Here is a 20,407-nt window from a genome sequence, read left to right on the forward strand (position 1 = left end):
GTTTAGCCAAACCGCTCTGACTCCGAAGACAATTACGTTTTGCGCATGGTTGCGCAAAGAACAACATTGATTTATTTCATGGGGCAGATAACAGCAATATAGCTTTGAAACAATGCGTTCATATTCTTTTCGATGTGTCTTTCTTGGTTGACGATTCCCTCCAAATTCCGACAAGGGCAAGGAAAGCCTCGCTTCCGTGGAGAGGGCTTATCACAGAGTTGTTTCCCCTTGCGGGATTTTGTGCTCTGAGCTGGTACAAGACATGTGGCTGTCAAATTTCATATTTTACTAGGGCGCTTGAGTGTCTGTACTTATTCTTGGCCTGTTCACCCCTTAATTCTGCTGAAAGAATTGCATCTCAAATTAATGTCTACCAGGCTTTAGGTCAGATAAGGCTGATCGTCTTGGTGTTCTTGTCACCACGATTTCTCTTGCTGTCTTGGGCTAAATTTGGCATTTCATTTTAAGTTTAACACCAGACTTTCTGTTTGACAAGCCTACTCGTATCACGGTCACCCGTTGTTAAATGATGTACAAAGGCTATTTTGCAATGGCCTGATTACATGTGAAACGAAAGATTCATCATGTAAGGTAATCCTTCAATTTAACGCCGGCATGTTTTCCCCTACTTGCACACGTCATTATGAAATTTCACATCAACTTCGCCTTGTGCATGTATTTTTGTTCCAGCTGCTCTTACTTTTCATTCATAAATTGTCTGGTGGACTTCGGTTTTGATAGCTTACACTCTCCTGTATTTTTGCATTTAATACAGCAATTTTAGAAATTCACCCGGGCATTGGCGTTGCTGGTGGAGCGCTTTTCTGAAGAAGAAGAAGAAAAAATATATTTTCATGTTGACGCGTAGCTACAAATATAGCATATCCTTCACATGAACTTGAAGCTGATAAAATGTTGTGTAAGCCATAAACCATCCACTGTTAGTAATAGTGAGTATATTGGCAGTGAGAGAGGAAAACCTAATATTGGTGGAACTGAATGTTTTCATTGAATTCAAACCAGTTTGTATGAGGTACTTACATACTGGGTAGCCACTTGTAGTTTGTCCAAAAGATCTGTTAATTCTTTTAGCTAGAATGAATGTGCAGGTGTTAATATAACATTTGTAACTTATGATGAAACTCTTGTGAATATTATCATCTGATTGTTCAATTTATCAATTGTTGTTGTTGTTTTGGGGGTTTTTTTTGCCAGTGGGAAGGCCAGTGACCAGTTTGTAATCACCATGACAGATTCCATGATGACTACAATGTCAGGCTCTCCAGTTGATAAGATCTCACCTCATGCTGAACCTACTGATGTCTGTGACACACCTCTGCAACCAAAAGATGGACAGTGTGCCTTTTATGTGCTAAGGAAGAAAAGATTTTGTCGATTTCCTCCTCATTCTGGCAAGAGATACTGCGCAGAACATGCTGTTTTTGCTGGGGTAAAAGTTTTTATCTGAATGGCTTAAGAGAAAAGGCCTGTAACAATCGAAGTAGGCATCACTAAATAGACGACTCAAAATTTTTCATGAATATACATTTGTTGAATTTTTCAGATTTTTGAATTCTGTCATATTTGAATTCTGAGGTGGGTTTTATGAACCATACTATCAGAGGTTAGAAACTCTGATGTCACAGGAAATTTTTTCAACTCATGACACTGAACATGACACTGAATGTTGCAATAACTCTTTTTACCCATGAATGAAAGATTACTGAAATAATGTTCCCAATCATTTCTTCCTTTTGGTGAACATCAGGAAAAAAAGTGATGTGACATCAGAGTTCCTAGATACCAGTGCCGTCAGTATGGTTCATAAAGCCCACCATAATTTTCAAATATTTGAATGCCTCTCAACACCCTTAAAAAAAAATCTAAAAAAATAAATGAAAGTGGTTTATGCATAGTTTTCAGTTGTGTGTATGATGAACCTTACTCCATATTTTAGCTTTCTTTTGTTTTAAGCTATCTGATTTGTACATGTAGAATTGCATGCAAAAACAAAGTAAATTGTTGCTTATACTGTAACCCATGAAAGAGCAGTGGATTAAGATATCTTAATCTTAGCTTTTGCTTAACACAGTTGTGGAGTAAAATATTCTATTCAGTGAACTTTTCAGAAATTTTCCTTGTTTGTTACATTTTGAAATTTAGATCTTCCTACATCCAGAAACAAGGGGATAGTCATCTTTAAAACAATGTGATAGCCATGTGCATGTATATGTAGTAAGATGACCATGTCCCAGTTGATTGTAACAGTTTTATTGCAGTAAAAGAGTGCTCCATTTTGAAATCTTTCAGATGGTAAGGATTTAATTTTTCCATTGCATTTAGAGAGTGCTTGCCAGTCTGTGATAACCAGTCATGATATTTAGTGTTCCAAGACTTGTAATTTTATCATGATCATGTTTTTATTTGTGTGCTACAGGTTGATCTGGGAAGAAAGAGAGTGCAGTGCCCTCTGAACCCAAAACAGTAAGTACAAGTAAATATTCATATTAATCATGAACTGAAAGATTGGAAGGAAAGTGTGATGATTGAGTAACCATGATACAGAGATGATTTAGTTGTAAGAGTGTTGATATACCCACTCCATACCCGATATACCTGTGATGATTGAGTAACCATGATACAGAGATGATTTAGTTGTAAGAGTGTTGATATACCCACTCCATACCCGATATACCTGTGATGATTGAGTAACCATGATACAGAGATGATTTAGTTGTAAGAGTGTTGATATACCTACTCCATACCTGATATACCTGTGATGATTGAGTAACCATGATACAGAGATGATTTAGTGGTAAGAGTGTTGATATACCCACTCCATACCTGATATACCTGTGATGATTGAGTAACCATGATACAGAGGTGATTTAGTGGTAAGAGTGTTGATATACCCACTCCATACCTGATATACCTGTGATGATTGAGTAACCGTGATACAGAGATGATTTAGTGGTAAGAGTGTTGATATACCCACTCCATACCCGATATACCTGTGATGGTTGTGTAACCATGATACAGAGATGATTTAGTGGTAAGAGTGTTGATATACCCACTCCATACCTGATATACCTGTGATGGTTGTGTAACCATGATACAGAGATGATTTAGTGGTAAGAGTGTTGATATACCCACTCTATACCTGATATACCTGTGATGATTGAGTAACCATGATACAGAGGTGATTTAGTGGTAAGAGTGTTGATATACCTACTCCATACCTGATATACCTGTGATGATTGAGTAACCATGATACAGAGATGATTTAGTGGTAAGAGTGTTGATATACCCACTCCATACCTGATATACCTGTGATGGTTGTGTAACCATGATACAGAGATGATTTAGTGGTAAGAGTGTTGATATACCCACTCCATACCTGATATACCTGTGATGATTGAGTAACCATGATACAGAGGTGATTTAGTGGTAAGAGTGTTGATATACCCACTCCATACCTGATATACCTGTGATGATTGAGTAACCATGATACAGAGATGATTTAGTGGTAAGAGTGTTGATATACCTACTCCATACCTGATATACCTGTGATGATTGAGTAACCATGATACAGAGATGATTTAGTGGTAAGAGTGTTGATATACCCACTCCATACCCGATATACCTGTGATGATTGAGTAACCGTGATACAGAGATGATTTAGTGGTAAGAGTGTTGATATACCCACTCCATACCTGATATACCTGTGATGATTGAGTAACCGTGATACAGAGATGATTTAGTGGTAAGAGTGTTGATATAATCACTCCATACCTGATATACCTGTGATGATTGAGTAACCATGATAAAGAGGTGATTTAGTGGTAAGAGTGTTGATATACCTATATTCATTAAACAGGATACTTCCATGGTTCATCCAAAGTTATGTCTCTTGACTGCCTACATGCCTGGTGTCTTTGGCTATATACTTTAGTGAGACAGTGCAGTAAAATACCAACATTGGAGAAAAATCAGGGGTCAAATATTTAGTCATTCACTGATTTTTAAGAGTTCATAATGAAAGAAGATGACCTCAAACTTTTAATTTTGCAGAAATGTAGTTTTGTGAAACACATGCATTCAGAATTTTCAACACTTAATATATGATTGTTTGTTCTATATTACCCACTTGGGGGTAAAATGTAATGTATTTTACAGTATATGATTTAAATAAATTTAAGTGATTTAAACTAAAGTTAAAGGCCACAAATGAGTGAAGTACTTGTGTAAAAGAGTAAGTATATCATCAGTTTTTTCTGAATAATTTTTTAAAAAATTTGGATAAACATGGTACATGTCAGTGTTGTCATTTGTGTCACAGCTGTTTTTTTTTTTTCAAAGTGGCTGTCTTCCTTTTTGTCTTTTCAGCACCTGTTACGAAGACAGCTTGCATAAGCATCTCAAGAAATGTGTAAAAATGGCAAAGAATATAAATGTGAGAACCTTGATTCTTTTCTCCTATGTTCATTAAGAAAACTTCAAAATCCCTGTAATATTGCTGTTGCTGAAATATGCTTTTTATTAAATAAATTGGTAACAGTGAAGGTAACCAGCCAGTGGTGTTTAAACTTTCCACAAGCATTCTAGTATCATTCAGCAGTCTACTGGGGGGTTTCCTGGACACCATTTTAGTCTTGTATTGCTAATCAATGAAAAAAGGTCAAAACTAGACCCAATGTATGTATACATGTAGTTCAATGCATTGATATAGTATCCCAGATAATGTTTGAATAGTATACCTTTTTGTTCTAAGCAGACAAAGTTGAGAAAATGAAAAGCATCACTATCCTGTTTTAACCTTTTTTTTTGTTTTGTATGCTGTATTATAGGAGTGAGTTATGTCTATAGCCTGAAAAAATACATGTAGGTCTTTCTGCAGACCTCATTGGTTTTGCCTTTTAGCCATACACTTGTATACATACTCATATATTATATCTTTTAGAGTGATTGTGCATGGCTTTCCATTGATCAATACATGGTCACATGATCGATGTACAAATGCATCATTTAAAGTATTAACTGAGCAAGTACAATGGTTTTTTTTCCAGTGTAATGAAAGATATTATCCATGCTGAGAATGGGATATCAGAAATTGTCAGCTCTTACAAATGATCTCATCCTTCAGCATGAAAACCAGTGTTTGTCTGAAAAACCATTTCTGTTTATACAAGTGCAGTGCCCGTTTATACAAGTGCAGTGCCCATTTATACAAGTGCAGTGCCCGTTTATACAAGTGCAGTGCCCGTTTATACAAGTGCAGTGCCCGTTTATACAAGTGCAGTGCCCGTTTGTGACGACATCCTAATTTCCTAAGCTGCATAGGCAATAATAATGCAATTTTCCAAATTAATACTCAACACTACAGCTATCTTGGATTCTGGGCAATACACCTGGCAATTAAATCAGATGAAAGGCTGTGGAAAATATTGAAGGACAGGTATTCAGCGATTCCTTCTTTTATTATCAACTGATGATGATGACGACTTTTGTAGGAAGTTTTGTAATCCACTGGACTAGTGTTGTTATTTGTTCAATCTGTAGCTGTTTCTGTTTTCAGATATACTATGAGGAAGGAATCAATGCTGGTGATGCTGATGGTGATGATGTCCCTGAGCAGAAAGTGAGTGATGTTTTTCACTGCTGACTAGTCATTTTGATTTTCCTCATCAAGGTAAAGAGTTCAAATCTGGCTTATGATGATTAGCATCGAAAATGGCTTCATTTTTTCATTTGAATTCTTTCTGTATGTTAATTGATACATGTAAAATGTTTTAAGTAACACAGCGGTGTTTTTGTAAGGTGAACATGCACTGTGAACTGTGTATATTCAGTCTCTTGTTTTTGTTTTGTTTGTTTCTGAAAGTTTACAGTCAAGCAAGCCACAAGGGAGGAGGTTCTAGAATTCATTAAGAGGGTGAATCAGTTACATAAAGGTACAAGTATAAAGATGCAGGATGTTCTGTATGAATTTTAGGCCATATTCAATTTGAATTTTTTGAAGGTTCTGACCTTGGTAAAGGTTAATGCTGAATTCCCGGCATAAAGTTCAAACCAAAGTGTAGTTTTGTATAGAGTTCCAGATTAAAAGATTGAATGAGATTTAAATGTAAGTTTCTCACTTTAACACAGAGTGAAGATAAAATTAGGATTGAATCAGAGTTTTGGTACATGTGCAGATATAATTTGGTACATGAGATAGGCCATGCATTGAATATTTTTCTGTAAACCTAAAATATACTCTCCAAAATTTGTAAAAATATATGGTTATTTGTTTGGATTTGTTTTCTGTTGCCAGTCAGTCTGTTTGGAAAACATTTGGGATTTCTGTAAATGTTACACAAAACAGAACATGGTTATTAAATAAGGTTTGAAAATAACATTGGACCTGAAATAAAATTTTAATTGAAAAAGTCCAAATTAAGGTGAACTAATCGCGTTAAATTAGATACAGTTTTCAAAAAAATATTTTATGCATTTTGTCATACATGTATTTCATGGAATTTGACCGTGACTTGATGTTACCTCTGGATCATTTGGTTTCAGAATATATTGGTGATATAACCCTGGAAGATCTAACCCATGAATCTCTAAAGGAGGAGTTATCTGCCCCAAGCTATGGTTTTAAAGTGATGAGACAGAGGAGACAACAGGTTAGAGTGTATTTGTTGTTTTCAAAAAAACATTTTTTAACTTTGGGTACATTTCAAACCATTTGAATTTACAGCCTAGAAATTATTAGCGCAAAATAGTGTAGAAATTACACATATGAATGAAACATAACCAAAAAAAATAGCACCATGAGAATGGAATAATTAAGCTTTTCTCTGAAATTTGTACAGAAAATCCAGTCTACATCACTTATTTTTAGGATGAAACAAGTCGTGTTTACTATATTCTCACTGTTGTGTGTGTCTTTTACATGTATACATGGCATTGAACCTGTATATAAATCTGGGCCCTAGCTTGCTGATAAGTTAGGCCACAGCTACTTGAAGCATTGATCCTGTGGTTGGCCTCCTGGCCGGTGAGATCTCAGTCTTATAACTTAGTACTTCAGTGCAGCTCAGTTAAGTCAGATTGTTGGCCAGGTATTACTACCTTGTTGTAAAGCCATGTAATAAACATAGCCAAACAATGCTGTTAACAAAACCACACAATGCACTGGTACCTTCAGTTGTTCAAACTACAGTGTGTATGATAGTGGCCTTTTTTCTTCAGGCTTCTCTGATTGGTCATCTACAGCAGATGGGATTCCTTACAGATGGTCTGTGTTATGTGGAACTGGGAGCCGGCAGGGGTAAGCGTGCTGTTCATTGTGTTTGTGCCAAAGTTGCGTGTGAGATTTCAAGTTGACATTGATACATGTAACTTGATTTTTGCTTTAGTGAGCTTGCATACTTAGATGTGTTATGATGGTTAATAGAGTAAACCATGTGGTATTAAGTCAAGTAAATGTAATGCTGAATTTAGGAATTTCATAATCATACGTGTTGCTCACAAGTTGAATTTATCTGGAGGTGTTTACATTTCAGATCAAGGTTTCATACCATACATGTATACGTCATGCTTGCTCATGTAACCCATTTTGTGCCCGATATTAGATAGCGTGATTGCAACTCGCTAAAAACATTACCGTTCTCTGTTCAGACTGTGAATAGATTTTCAGACCCAGTGTAAAGAGAGCTTAAAATCTATAACAGAATGTGCATTCATTGAAGTAAAAAAAAAAACAAAAGATGACAGGACAGCTCCATTGTAATGAGGAATGGTAAATCTTGCTGTATCATTCGCCCCAAATGTGCCTTTTTTGAGACAAATACTTCACGTCTTCACAGTGATTGAAATTTGCATTTTTTAAAGATTTTAAAAGTGGTACTTGTTGATGCCTCGTGTGGCGCTCAACACTGAGAGGTTAGAGCAAGGAAACAGGACTGGTTGTCCAGGTGTCAGTATATTGTGACTGGGTGGGATGTCATGTCTGGTGTCTTCAGCATGATATTTCAGTGGCGGTATGCCACATGAAGACACAATATATGTGCACATACCTAATGACTTTTCGTTGTCATATGACTGAAAAATTAAGTGAAGTACAACATTAAATCCTATACATACATATATACTTCAAAACACCTTTCTGAGATCAATACACCTACTGTATGTTACATTATTGACAGGTGAATTTGCACACTGGGTACAACTAGCCATGGACACCTGTAATGACAGCTCTTTTGTACTGGTTGATAAGGGAACATGTAGATACAAAGTAAGTATTGTTTGCAGCTTAATTGGCCTCCATATAAAGCACAAGGTACGAGTTCAAAACCAGCATTGGACAGAGGATTTGTAGATACTTGCGCTCTCACCTTTTTGGGGACCTTGGTAAGAGTAGGTGGGCAACAATGTTTATGTGGCCATTTGTGCAATCTTGAGTTTGTGGAAGATCACAAGTCTTCCAGCAATAGGGTATGCATACCTGTACCTGACATGCATGGGACAATTTGTCAGTAACCTGCCAGACTAAGGTTGGAGGTTTATCCTTGGTACTCCAGTTTTCTCACCTAAAATTGACTGCCATGGTATAAGTGAAAAGCTCTTGAGTGTGAGAATATATAATTATGTCCTCCATGATCCTAAAGGATGGTGATACCAATGTACATGCTTACTAGGCAAGTCTGTCCATCACACACCCTGTGTAATTGACACATTTAGAAGGACGAACTCTCAACATGTGCACCGTATCTTGATTTTTGACAGAAAGCTAATGGTTGTGCTAATTTACATATTTTAGTGCTTTTTCATTGTCGTGTTTGTTTAATGAGCAGAAAGTTATAAAACAGACATTGTCCTACACACTGACAACATGGACATCACATTATAAAGGTTTTCATTTTCACATTAGTGTATGTGTATTTTTAATGGGGAATATCCCCCGTCTAAAGAAATTTGGGCCTGTGTTGTCTTGACTGGTGTTCATGTCTTGTTTTATTTTTAATGACTTTCTGTGGTAATACCGGTAATGTTTTCCAGTGGTTAATTCGGCATGGTACAAATAGCCAGCATACAGGAAAAGGTATAAGTACCATATATTATGTCATGAAGCACCAGTTAAATAAATATATCATTAAATGGTATATTCAAGGTTAAATAATTCAGGGATTGTAAATCTATTTCATTCAGTGCTTTATTGCTTGTATCTCTTCTAAGAGCTGAAATGGTATTCAAATAACACCAGCATATATGAATGAAATAAAAATTAAAATTCTATAATTTTGTATATTCTATAATTATAATGCTGTAATTTTCAAGTATTTGTATATATTTAACCCGTCCATAGTGACAGTATTTCTGTATTTTTTGCGACAGTTTGATAGTTTTCACAAAGGAGAGCATCAAGGACCAACATTTGAGAGACTTCAAGTCAACCTGGCTGACATTAACTTGGGTAAGACATCAGACTAAGTTGACTGATAATAATTGGTGTAAGGCTTCAGGCTAAGTATTATAATTAGTCAGGTGTTATTCCAGGCTAACATGGCTGATATTACTTTTAGATGAGGCTCCAGATTGACTTTTGGTTAAACTAGCTGCCATTAATTTGGGGAAGACTTCAGGTAAACTGGCTGCCATTAATTTAGGTAAGACATGAGCCAAAGTTGACTGAGACCAATTTGAGACTTTAAAGTGCCAGACATTAATTTGGGTAAGAAGCCAGATTAAGCTATTTGTTCATGTATTATTCAGGGCTGACATGGCTTACATTAAATTTAGGTGAGGCTCCAGATTGACTTGCCCGATATTATATTTGGGGCAAACTCCAGGTTAACATGATTTGGGGTAAAATTTCAGGTTTAATTGGCTGCAATTCATTTGGGTATTAAGACTTCAGGTTAAGCTGGCTGCCATTAATTTGGGAATGACTTCAGGTTAAACTGGCTGCCTTTAATTTGGGCCAAACTTCCGGTTAAACTGGCTGCCTTTATTTTGGGTACCACTTCCAGTTAATCTGGCTGCCTATAATTTGGGTAACACTTCCGGTTAAACTGGCTGTCTTTAATTTGGGTAACACTTCCGGTTAAACTGGCTGTCTTTAATTTGGGTAACACTTCAGGTTAAACTGGCTGCCTTTAATTTGGGCCAAACTTCCGGTTAAACTGGCTGCCTTTATTTTGGGTCAAACTTGCGGTTAAACTGGCTGCCTTTATTTTGGGGAACACTTCCAGTTAAACTGGTTGCCTTTAATTTGGGTAACATTTCCGGTTAAACTGGCTGTCTTTAATTTGGGTAACACTTCCGGTTAAAGTGGCTGCCTTTAATTTGGGTAACACTTCCAGTTAAACTGGCTGCCTTTAATTTGGGCCAAACTTCCTGTTAAAGTGGCTGCCTTTATTTTGCGTCAAACTTCCGGTTAAAGTGGCTGCCTTTATTTTTGGTAACACTTCCAGTTAAACTGGCTGCCTTTAATTTGGGTAACACTTCCGGTTAAACTGGCTGTCTTTAATTTTGGTATCACTTCAGGTTAAAGTGGCTGTCTTTAATTTGGGTAACACTTTCGGTTAAACTGGCTGCCTTTAATTTGGGTAACGTTTCCGGTTAAACTGGCCGCCTTTAATTTGGGCCAAACCTCCGGTTAAACTGGCTACCTTTATTTTGGGTCAAACTTCTGGTTAAAGTGGCTGCCTTTATTTTGGGTAACACTTCCAGTTAATCTGGCTGCCTTTAATTTGGGTAACACTTCCGGTTAAAGTGGCTGTCTTTAATTTGGGTAACACTTCTGGTTAAACTGGCTGTCTTTAATTTGGGTAACACTTCCAGTTAAACTGGCTGTCTTTAATTTGGGTAACACTTCCGGTTAAACTGGCTGCCTTTAATTTGGGTGACCCTTCCAGTTAAACTGGCTGCCTTTAATTTAGTTAACACTTCCAGTTAAACTGGCCGCCATTAATTTGTTATGCGTAATTTCTTAGATATCAGTTTTAGGGATACGTGAAATGCTTGGTTTAAATTGCTTAATACAGAATATATGATGTATTGTAATAAATAAAAGTACAACAAAGCTTCCAGCTTTGGTGATGGTGATAGCTGTCAAAATCACGTTGCTCTGTTCACTAAACTGATCTCATAGTCCCAGTATGTTCATTGATGACGACATTTCCAAATATTAACGGAAAATACCCATAAAATAGAGGGGTAAGTAAGAAATACAAAATATACCTCAAAAATGAAAAAAATTGTTCTGAACTTTTTTGCCATATTTTGGTTCGATCATTTTCCTTAAAACCATTCTCTTGGTTTTAAAGTATGTTTTCATGTATCGTGTAACTGGCTGGCATTAATTTGTGTAAAACGTCAGGTTTACCTGGCTGCCTGCTGTGTTCCATGTTCCATGTGGTGAATATTTCCACCTCACATGTTTTTTACTCTTACAAAGTTTTCCAGCTTAACCCTATACCATATATAGTTTAACCTTGTGTGCAAGGTAATTAGTCAGTTTATACATGGTTTGATCAGCAATCAATGAATTTCAGCATGCCTTTACCTCCATGATTGCTTTTTATTTGTTATAGGAAAGGTACCATCCATTTCTGTCAGTAAGCGTCCTGTACTGGGGATGGGTAAACACCTATGTGGGGATGCTACAGGTAAGCACACTGTAAAGTGCTGGTATTTCAGACTTTACCTATTACTTATATGTTTACTGGTTTCATCAATAGTGAGCTGGTGATATTGAGCATACATTGTACATTACACTAACAAAACATCTCACATTATTCTATGGTCAGTACAGCGAGATCCTGGCCAAATGTCCTACAGCCACATCAGCCAGATCACACGCAGACAGTCGTGTCATCATACATGCAGACCCGGATCTTAGTCCATTCACTACTGCCATCCTAATCCTATCCTGATGCTGTACTGATGATGGAAATATAATCCCAAAATTCTCATCACATTTTACCAGGTGCCATGTTCATTACCAGGTGCCATGTTTATTACCAGCTGCCATGGTTATTATCAGCTGCCATGTTTATTACCAGCTGCCATTTTATTACCGGCTGCCATGTTCATTACCGGCTGCCATGTTCATTACCAGCTGCCATATTCATTGCAAACTAATATACATTATGTCTTCATGAAATGGGATTCTCTTGTAGAATTCTAGTATCGGTGACGATGAAGCTGTGATGTCACCACTATGCCTAATATGCATGGAAAGAAAACCACAGCGAACCTAAGTATTGTTACAGGCTTTGTTACATTGTCACAGGCTTCCGATTATGAGTTTGTTCCAACTAGATAGGCAGAGGTTGAATCTGGATATCTCTTTAGTGACACATTCCTTAGGACTCTTGGTTTATACTGCATCGCATTTAATTACTCTTTCCATGACAGATCCTATTTAAACCTGTCGATCCTAGCCGTGTTGAAAGACACAAGGTTTTCTGATATGAGGGCAAAGTAACATAATCCACGTTAGGGAAGAAAAATACCTTGGAAACCCAGTACAAATTTTCATAGGTCAAAGTGGAAGTGTGTCTTTATTAATATTCAAGTAACTTATACATAGATAGGTTGTCTAATACCGAACTTCGCATTTCCAACGAAATAAAAGCTACTTCATCAGCACTGGGTGCCACCAATTTCCAAGTCAAGATATGGACCATGTGCTTTCTCCTCCAGCATCTCTCCAACGTAAGTTACAGTTTACATATGCAATGTTGCAGTGTTGAAGTGGTAAAATCACTCTGTGATTAAATTCCGATGTCAGGTAATACCACATGATGCACTTATCCTGATCAGATTGCACTGTCATGATATTTGGAGGATCCAGCAGAATCTGACTACTGAGGCGCTCACCATTCTGCAGATTGTGCAGCCTAGGTGAGCGTAGGATAGTTGATCGGGAATGACTAGCTGTACTGTATACATCCAGTAAACCAACTTGTCAAATGATTTAATTTTATACCTACAGTCATCTTAGTAGGAAACAAGTCCACTTAAGTAGTACGAACGAACACCTTGAAATAAGGTGATGTGCATGTACATGTTATGTTTGTGTAGATGTGAAGTAATGGAATTTTATGTTTTCAGACTTGGCACTAAGGTGTCTCACCCAGACACTGACAGTAGGGCCAGCAGAACACAACAGCTGTAACAGTAGGTGAGTTTTAGCATTTGTAGGACAATCGGTATGGAATATTGAAGGTATTTGAGACCGCCCACGTCCGCACACTTTTCTCAGCTGTGGCAGTGGCTAGCAGATGACATGGTGAAAGATAAACTTGGGAAGGTATATGGCCATGAACAACAATGATTCATATACCGAGAAGTATGCCTAACAATAACTGGAAATTATAATATGTTAAGCAACAGAAGAATCTACCAGGATGTCTGCGGTCTCAAATGGTGAAAGCCCCAAAAATATACGTACATGCTTTTTGATTTGGCGGTTGAAGGGAGATTACTGCCATAAGCTGAAGAGTTGATCTGATTTGAGGGATTGTGTGTAATGTGGATGTAAGAGTTATTCCCCTTTAACTGCTTTAGCCCCAGCTGTCTGATTTCAGAAAAGCTGTAATTCACTGCAGACATGTGTCGGACTGTTGTGTGTAATATAACTGCTCAGGCCACCTCCAGTCAACCCTTGACTGACAAGAGTGTTTGTTTGAATCATGCTTTCTCCTGCTGTTATCACTGTGGCGTTATGGTAGATAGTTTGTAAGGGTGGTGGCATTCCTGGAGCCCTACTACTGTCCACTATCATACATATCAGCCCTCAAAAATTGGCACGAATAATCCTTCAGTTTGTGCAGGCCGTACGTGAATTCAAATATGAGTGAATGATTTCCTTCGTGCGAATGGGCATAGAAAAAATAAAAAGAAGAAAAAACAAAGGAGATTCTGCCCTTTTTCTCGGAAGGTTCTCCTGCTGGTTTGACAATGGTGTTATATGGTTTGTAAAAGAAGTAAAAAAAAATTATCCTGTCTGCATCAACTGTGTGGGCTGATTAAATTTTATTTGGTGAGAAAAATGACTGCGAAGCAGGTGCCATAGGTTACATGTCTACCAAAACATGCCATGCTCGGTTTCTTCCCTCCTGAAGATAAAATTGAGGAGAGCTGTTAAAAGGGAGGTAAGAAATGCAAGTCAGCCACTTCCATATGCCCCCGGCCATTACAGTGAAGTTTATGTACATGGAGCCGCACATAAACTTCATGTTGAGGGTGCAAGGGAATGAGGTTCGCTCCTTTTCCTGTTCGGTTTCTTCAACTGTGTTCAAGGGACTTAAATACCACGTCCAACAGTGAACGTGAAAACCCTTTTGAAAGTGGTGGTCAGAAATGGCTTTTAAATCGACTTAAAAAAAAAAAGAGGGTACATTAACTGCTTGAAATGTAATATATGTTCTAAAAATCTTGTGGAAATCAAATGAGCGACATAACAAAAGGTCTGGAAGGGAGCAGTGTTGGCTATGTTGATGACACACCGACAATGCAAACGTCGAGCGGAACATAGGTCCGGCAGTCTTCACGTACTTAAATTTGAATTATTACAACATTTACCTTAGACATAAGGTAACTTCTGTCAACCACCCAGTGGAATACGACCGGTGCTTTCTGTACTGGGAGTGTCCAGTCTAAGATAAAAATTGTCCACTAATCTAAACGTGCCTGGATTTCATAACCGATTCTTGCAAGACCCATTTGCATAACCCATGGGCTAATCAAAAATCATTTGTTTAATTGAACTAAAGGTTCTGCAAGGTAAATTTCATGTAAACTTTTTTCTGGTTAAGCAGATTTTTTGAAATTTTGAGGGCCAGATACACATAAAGTAAAATATGATTGAAGACTGTGTCAAACCTCGGTTGTATCAAAGAAATCAATTGTTGAATATACTTCTGAGCGAGACCACTGTCACAAGACACCATTCACATTAACAAGCGATTGACCAAAACCTTTATTGATGCTTGAAATGCTGGGTTTTTACTTGTGTTAAAATTGCAAAAAAGAATTCTTCATTTTTTTTTGGACATAACTTTGTTTTTTTATCCTAGAACCATAACCTTCATTTTAGTCTTTCTTTCCATGTAGGGGGGGCCTCCGTGGCTCAGTTGGTTAGCGCACTAGCGCAGCGTAATGACCCAGGAGTCTCTCACCACTGCGGTCGCTGTGAGTTCAAGTCCAGCTCCTGCTGGCTTCCTCTCTGGCCATTCGGCGAAGGTCTGACAGCAACCTGCAGATGGTCGTGGGTTTCCCCTGGGCTCTGCCTGGTTTCCACCCACTATAATGCTGGCCACCATCGTATAAGTGAAATATTCTTAAGTACGGCATAAAATACCAATCAAATAAATAAATAAATCTTTCCATGTACCAGGTACACATGTATTCTTTAATTTGTTTTTTCTTGCATCTGTTTTTCAGAGTGCCCCTGGAGGGACTAGCTATAGCTCTGTGCTGTCACCACCGTTGTTCATGGCCGAGCTACGTGGGCAAGCCGTTTATCCGTGAACAGTGTGGTATGAGTGTTGCAGAGTTCCAGCTTCTGTCCAATATGACTAGCTGGGCTACGTGTTCATGGGAAGGCTGGAAGAAACACGGTACATTCCAACAAATGTAATGCGGGTTTTACTCTTGTCATCCCCAAAATGACCAGTGATCAGATTGACTAGTAATTACAACACCACTTTCTTACAAAGCTAAATGTATAGGCACCATTCCCAGTGTTGAACAGAAAGAAAGGATAAAATGTGGTATAGAAATGTTTTTTTTGTGGGGGGGGGGGGGGGGAAATTCTTTTTTATTTTAAAAGACTTCTGTCTGTATAGGGTTGAACAGGCAATTTACAGATTGCCTAGGTCTCATTGTTCGTGGGACGTTTGACTATGCATGATAGATGACACCTATGGAGCCACGTACACAGTCTTACATTCGCCATTATGTTGTGCAAGTCTGTATTAAGTCACCTGTGGGAAACTTTGTCAGTAACCTGCCAAAGTTGCACGGCTTATTCCAGGTGCACTCGCTTCCATTTACCCGTAAAACTTGCCATCATCGAAAAAATGACAATCCACAAGTTCAGTCTTACAAAAAAGTGAATAAATATATAAGAAGTAGATAAATAATGCCTTAGCCTGGTTTTTTTCATCCATACATAATTAAATTGAAAAATCATGAGTTGAAAAATTCCTAACTTCAGCATTATACTATGATAAAATGAATTCTTAAATAAATTTTCACCATTTTGAAGTTATTTTTAATGCAAGTATGGTAGGTGAGGTTATATTGAATTAAAGGCATAAAAGCCTTTGTATTACCACTGCATGGTGCTGTTATGTACTGGACCCAGTTGTTCAAAGTGTATTTGCATTTAGGCCAGGTACTAACTTTAGTCTAGTTTAAAGTCTCATTATTTTTGTATTGGGCCAAAACTGGTATTAAGATTTAACCTGGATTAACTTTTGAACAGCCAGCCCCTGGTCACAGTGGTAGTGTGGGGAGTAGGGGTTGGGTAGGTATTAAGGCTACTGTTTCATTTACTATATGTGCAGATTCAAATTGGGTCAGTGTGCATATAGGTAATTTTGTCCTCAGCCTGCGCTGTAAATGTTTGATGTTTCCTCACACCAGTTCCCAGAGAATCAACCAAAGATAGCAGTAGTTCGGATGGAGTACAGGATATGGTTTCCATAGGAGCAGGAGACCAACACGAGAACACAAACCAAACTGAACACCATCAGAGAGAATTTCAGTCATCAAATGGTTTTGAGAAGTATGTTCATACATGTATCTTAATACCAAGCATCTTGCACCAGTTTCTTTTTTAGCTTGGGTATTTGCCTGTGTATACTTAGCCTTCTTACATAGTGTCCGCTCCGAGAATGTATGTTGATGAATAATGAATTTCACTGGAGATGAGTGGATCTGCACCAGTATGGTATGCATGTTTGTGTGGAGTCTTGTGTTTCCTCCAGGCACCCAACTTTCACCGCCCAGTAGTGAAAATACAGTGTTTAACACAGATCAAATAAAAAATTCCAAAGGATGTAATTGGATGTGATGGTTTAAACTGGAAAATACATGTTACATCTCAAAACATAACAGTGCCCTATACCTGTTTGAATAATTCTATTATCAATCATGAACACTTGTGTTGATACTGAAAATTAGCTTCCCTTTTGAGAGGGTCGGAGATCACCATAACCCAGTGCTTTGTTGAGAAGTACATAAATGTATACAGTGCTGTAGTTGTATTCTAATGTTGCAGACTTGACATTGGTTTGACCTTGGAGGAGAGAGAGAATCTTGGGAGGAAATGCAAACAGTTGATTGACAAAGGGCGTGTCTTGTATCTCCAAGACAACAAGATGACAGCAGTACTCAAGGCTTACATTGACCAATCATACACACCTGAAAACATTGTACTTTTAGCCAAGCCCGTTTCAAGGTAGCAACACTTCAAGCTTTGTATTAACAATATTGCTTAGTAATGATGTGTAATGATTGAATTAGGATAGAATTTGAGGAGCCCATGGCATTGTAGCCTTTCTTAATCATACGGAGGGACAGTTCGACGGATTCTCGCAATTGTCGTGGAATACCTGGAAGCATACTTAGCTCTTAACTAAGTGCACTTTCTATCTCTACAACATACGTTGTCATGGTAGTTAAGGGCATACTTAGCTAAGTATGCTTCATGAAACCATCCCTTGATTTCTTACACTGATAAATCAAGAACAGTGGAAATATTGGCTTCTGTGAGGCTGAAACTCTTGACTTAAGGTTTCATGAGCCGAGTCCCACTGAGGCAAGTTTCTTTTTGGCTGCGTTCTATATATCAGTGTAGAAATTATCTATCCCTTGAGTTCCCAGAAAGATAAAAATCTGCTAACCGCCCAGAATGATTTTCATGGTTTTGATAAAATAACTGTACTTTACAGTTAGGCAATTTGCAGTGACAGGTTTTGCTGATTCATCCACAGTATAGATCCACTTAAAAATGTTCTGTGATCTTTGATTAATGTCTTATCAGAAAAAGTTAAGTGTTGGCATCAAAAGTATCATTTTATGGCCTTCATGAACTTTTGAAAGTGCATTTTTACATAACAACTTTTGGTGAAATACAGGTATGTGTACACTTTTTCTGCAGTACAAAAAACTGTTAAGTGCAAATTGTCACAGAAGGAATTAAAACTTCCTTTTTTATTGACCCTCAGAATTGTGCATCATCATGTGTCATTTTTAAATGTACATGTAGTACAGTTTGGAAAATGGGTAATACAAAGTGTCAACATTTAATTACCTTCGTGTGTTTAAGTAAAATGTTACTTACATCACCTTAGTGTGCCAGGGAGGAGCAGTGGAGCCTCTCATCGACGCGGTCACTGTGAGTTCAAGTCCAGCTCATGCTGGCTTCCTCTCCGGTCATACTTAGGAAGGTCTGTAAACAATCTGCAGATGGTCGTGTGTTGCCCTCGGACTCTGCCTGGTTTCATACCAACATGATGCTGGTGGTGTAAGAAAATTTTTTCTGTTGTATGCCGTAAGACACCAGTCAAAAAAATAAATATAATAAGGTTGCAATGATGCAAAAACAAATCAGATCTTGCTTGGTGGGTGGAAATGGGACACAATTTGAATTTGAATTCATTTTATTAAATTTGGGCAGTCAGATTTAGATCTCTAAACTTTGAAACCTTTGTCATTGTGTTCTTACATTACATGAAAAAGTCGTTGGAAGGTATTACATCTTGACAATTCATCTTTACTTCATTTTGCACAATATTTACCTTTAAAGCAATATTTCCTCTTAGATTTTAAATGCAGGTGCCTTGAAATTCCATTCTTAAACATAGTGGTATTTATTGACCTATTGTGTTTTAACTAGTTTTGGTGATGTCATTGTTGAGGGCAAAATATTGAAAATAAATCAACAAATATCTACCAAGCAGTGATTTTTTTTTTTACATTTCAGTTACAGGAACATTGTATGTGGGTTCAGTACAATCCTGGTACATTCACATATTCATATATCGTTGATAACGCAAACCTCTGCGTAAATACTTTTTAAAAACAGGATGTTTCTATCCAGTTAACGGGTATTGTCCGGGCACCAAGTCCATAGCAACCTGGCTGCAGGTCTGTCTGAATGGTATCAAGACTGGTGTTACCTGTACCAACGAAAATACTGGGTTTTCAATTGCTGAAACACACCAAGTGCGGGTTCAAACCCGGCCTTGAACTGGGAATTTCTGGATTCCCCGCTCTGACTGCTTGAGGGACTTTGGCAAGAAATAAGACCACTTGTCCTCCTCCAATATGGTGCACATTTAAGTGTGTGTGTAACTTTGCACAGGTTGATCTTCTACCCGGGGATTCTGTAGAATTGACCACATGTTTTAGTAAAGGAACACACAATGTTTCATTTTAATCCTTTAAGCCACTTGCGAAAAAAACAATGTATATACATGTAACACATGCGAAGATAAATTTACGACGTGCTTTGTGATCTCAAGCACGTGTTGGCCTATATACTATCATGTATTGGGTCGAGTACTTAGCGTGCAAGCACTGCACAATGACCCATGGGCCTCTCACCAACGCGGTGGGTGGGAGATCATGCTGGTTTCCTCTCCGGCAGTACGTGGGAACGTCTGCCAGCAACTGCAGATAGTCGGTGGGTCGGTGAAAGGGAGGAGGGTTTCCCCGGGCTCTGCCATAATACCATAATGCTGGTCTCCGTAGTGTACATGAAATAGTCTTGACCAACAACATAAAGGACTACACGTAGCTTGTATGTGTATATGTGCACCGGGGCAAATGTAACCGAGATAATTTTCGGCATTTATTAATTAATTTATTTATTTGTTCATTTGGACTATAAATCTTTCATTATCTACCCATGATCTTCCATGTATATTGGCATGTATAGTCTATACGTTATAGATGGTTGCGGTAATGGTTGATTTGATTGATTTGATTGATTGATTGATTGATTGATTGATTGATTGGTGTTTTACGCCGTACTCAACAATATTTCAGTTATACGACGGAGGCCGTCATTATGGTGGGAGGAAACCGGGTATAGTCCGGGTAAAACCCAAGACCATCCGTAGGTTGATGCCAGAACTTCCAGGCGGTAATGAACCAAATTTTTCTGGGTAAAAGAAAGTGTACTGGTGTCGATGGTTCAAGAACCCTTAGTGTGGATACAGACACTAGTTTAGTTCCACGCAGCTCGCACATTATCGGAGGAATTGATGAATACATTATCCTGGGTTTTGTACAAACACCAGAATATAGGTTTAAACCATACACTAGTCCTCAACGATGACGGTGGAGAACTTTTGAAACATGCCATTGACAGGACTGAGAGCGAATCGAGATTCAC

General features: G+C 38.0%; 1 protein-coding gene across 2 annotated transcripts; it reads left to right on the top strand.

Moving 5' to 3' along the window:
• Positions 1-7: 7 nt before the first annotated feature.
• Positions 8-17,620, top strand: LOC135469978 (tRNA:m(4)X modification enzyme TRM13 homolog). Of its 2 annotated transcripts, none has more exons than XR_010444368.1 (14): positions 8-1,450; positions 2,438-2,484; positions 4,387-4,453; positions 5,576-5,638; positions 5,882-5,951; positions 6,562-6,668; positions 7,237-7,315; positions 8,193-8,281; positions 9,382-9,460; positions 11,583-11,657; positions 13,108-13,177; positions 15,442-15,633; positions 16,648-16,789; positions 17,285-17,424. XR_010444368.1 is itself a non-coding variant. In XM_064748655.1 (14 exons), exons 1-14 carry the CDS (start codon positions 1,247-1,249, stop codon positions 17,466-17,468), a joined length of 1,452 nt encoding a protein of 483 aa, XP_064604725.1. In that variant the 5' UTR covers positions 216-1,246; the 3' UTR covers positions 17,469-17,620. The 2 variants fall into 2 exon arrangements, 1 of the variants encoding a protein (XP_064604725.1); XM_064748655.1 differs by having other exon boundaries at positions 216-1,450; positions 15,442-15,617; positions 17,285-17,620.
• The last annotated feature ends 2,787 nt before the right edge of the window (positions 17,621-20,407 follow it).

Source organism: Liolophura sinensis, chromosome 7 (assembly GCF_032854445.1).
Source record: "Liolophura sinensis isolate JHLJ2023 chromosome 7, CUHK_Ljap_v2, whole genome shotgun sequence".
Classification (NCBI taxonomy): Eukaryota; Metazoa; Mollusca; class Polyplacophora; order Chitonida; family Chitonidae; genus Liolophura; species Liolophura sinensis.

Coding starts and splice junctions, on each gene's coding strand:
- LOC135469978 (XM_064748655.1), top strand. CDS start 1,247: ATGACAGATTCCATGATGACTACAATGTCAGGCTCTCCAGTTGATAAG. Junction 5,952..6,561: donor GGTGAATCAGTTACATAAAG/GTACAAGTATAA, acceptor ATTTGGTTTCAG/AATATATTGGTGATATAACC. Junction 13,178..15,441: donor CACAACAGCTGTAACAGTAG/GTGAGTTTTAGC, acceptor TCTGTTTTTCAG/AGTGCCCCTGGAGGGACTAG.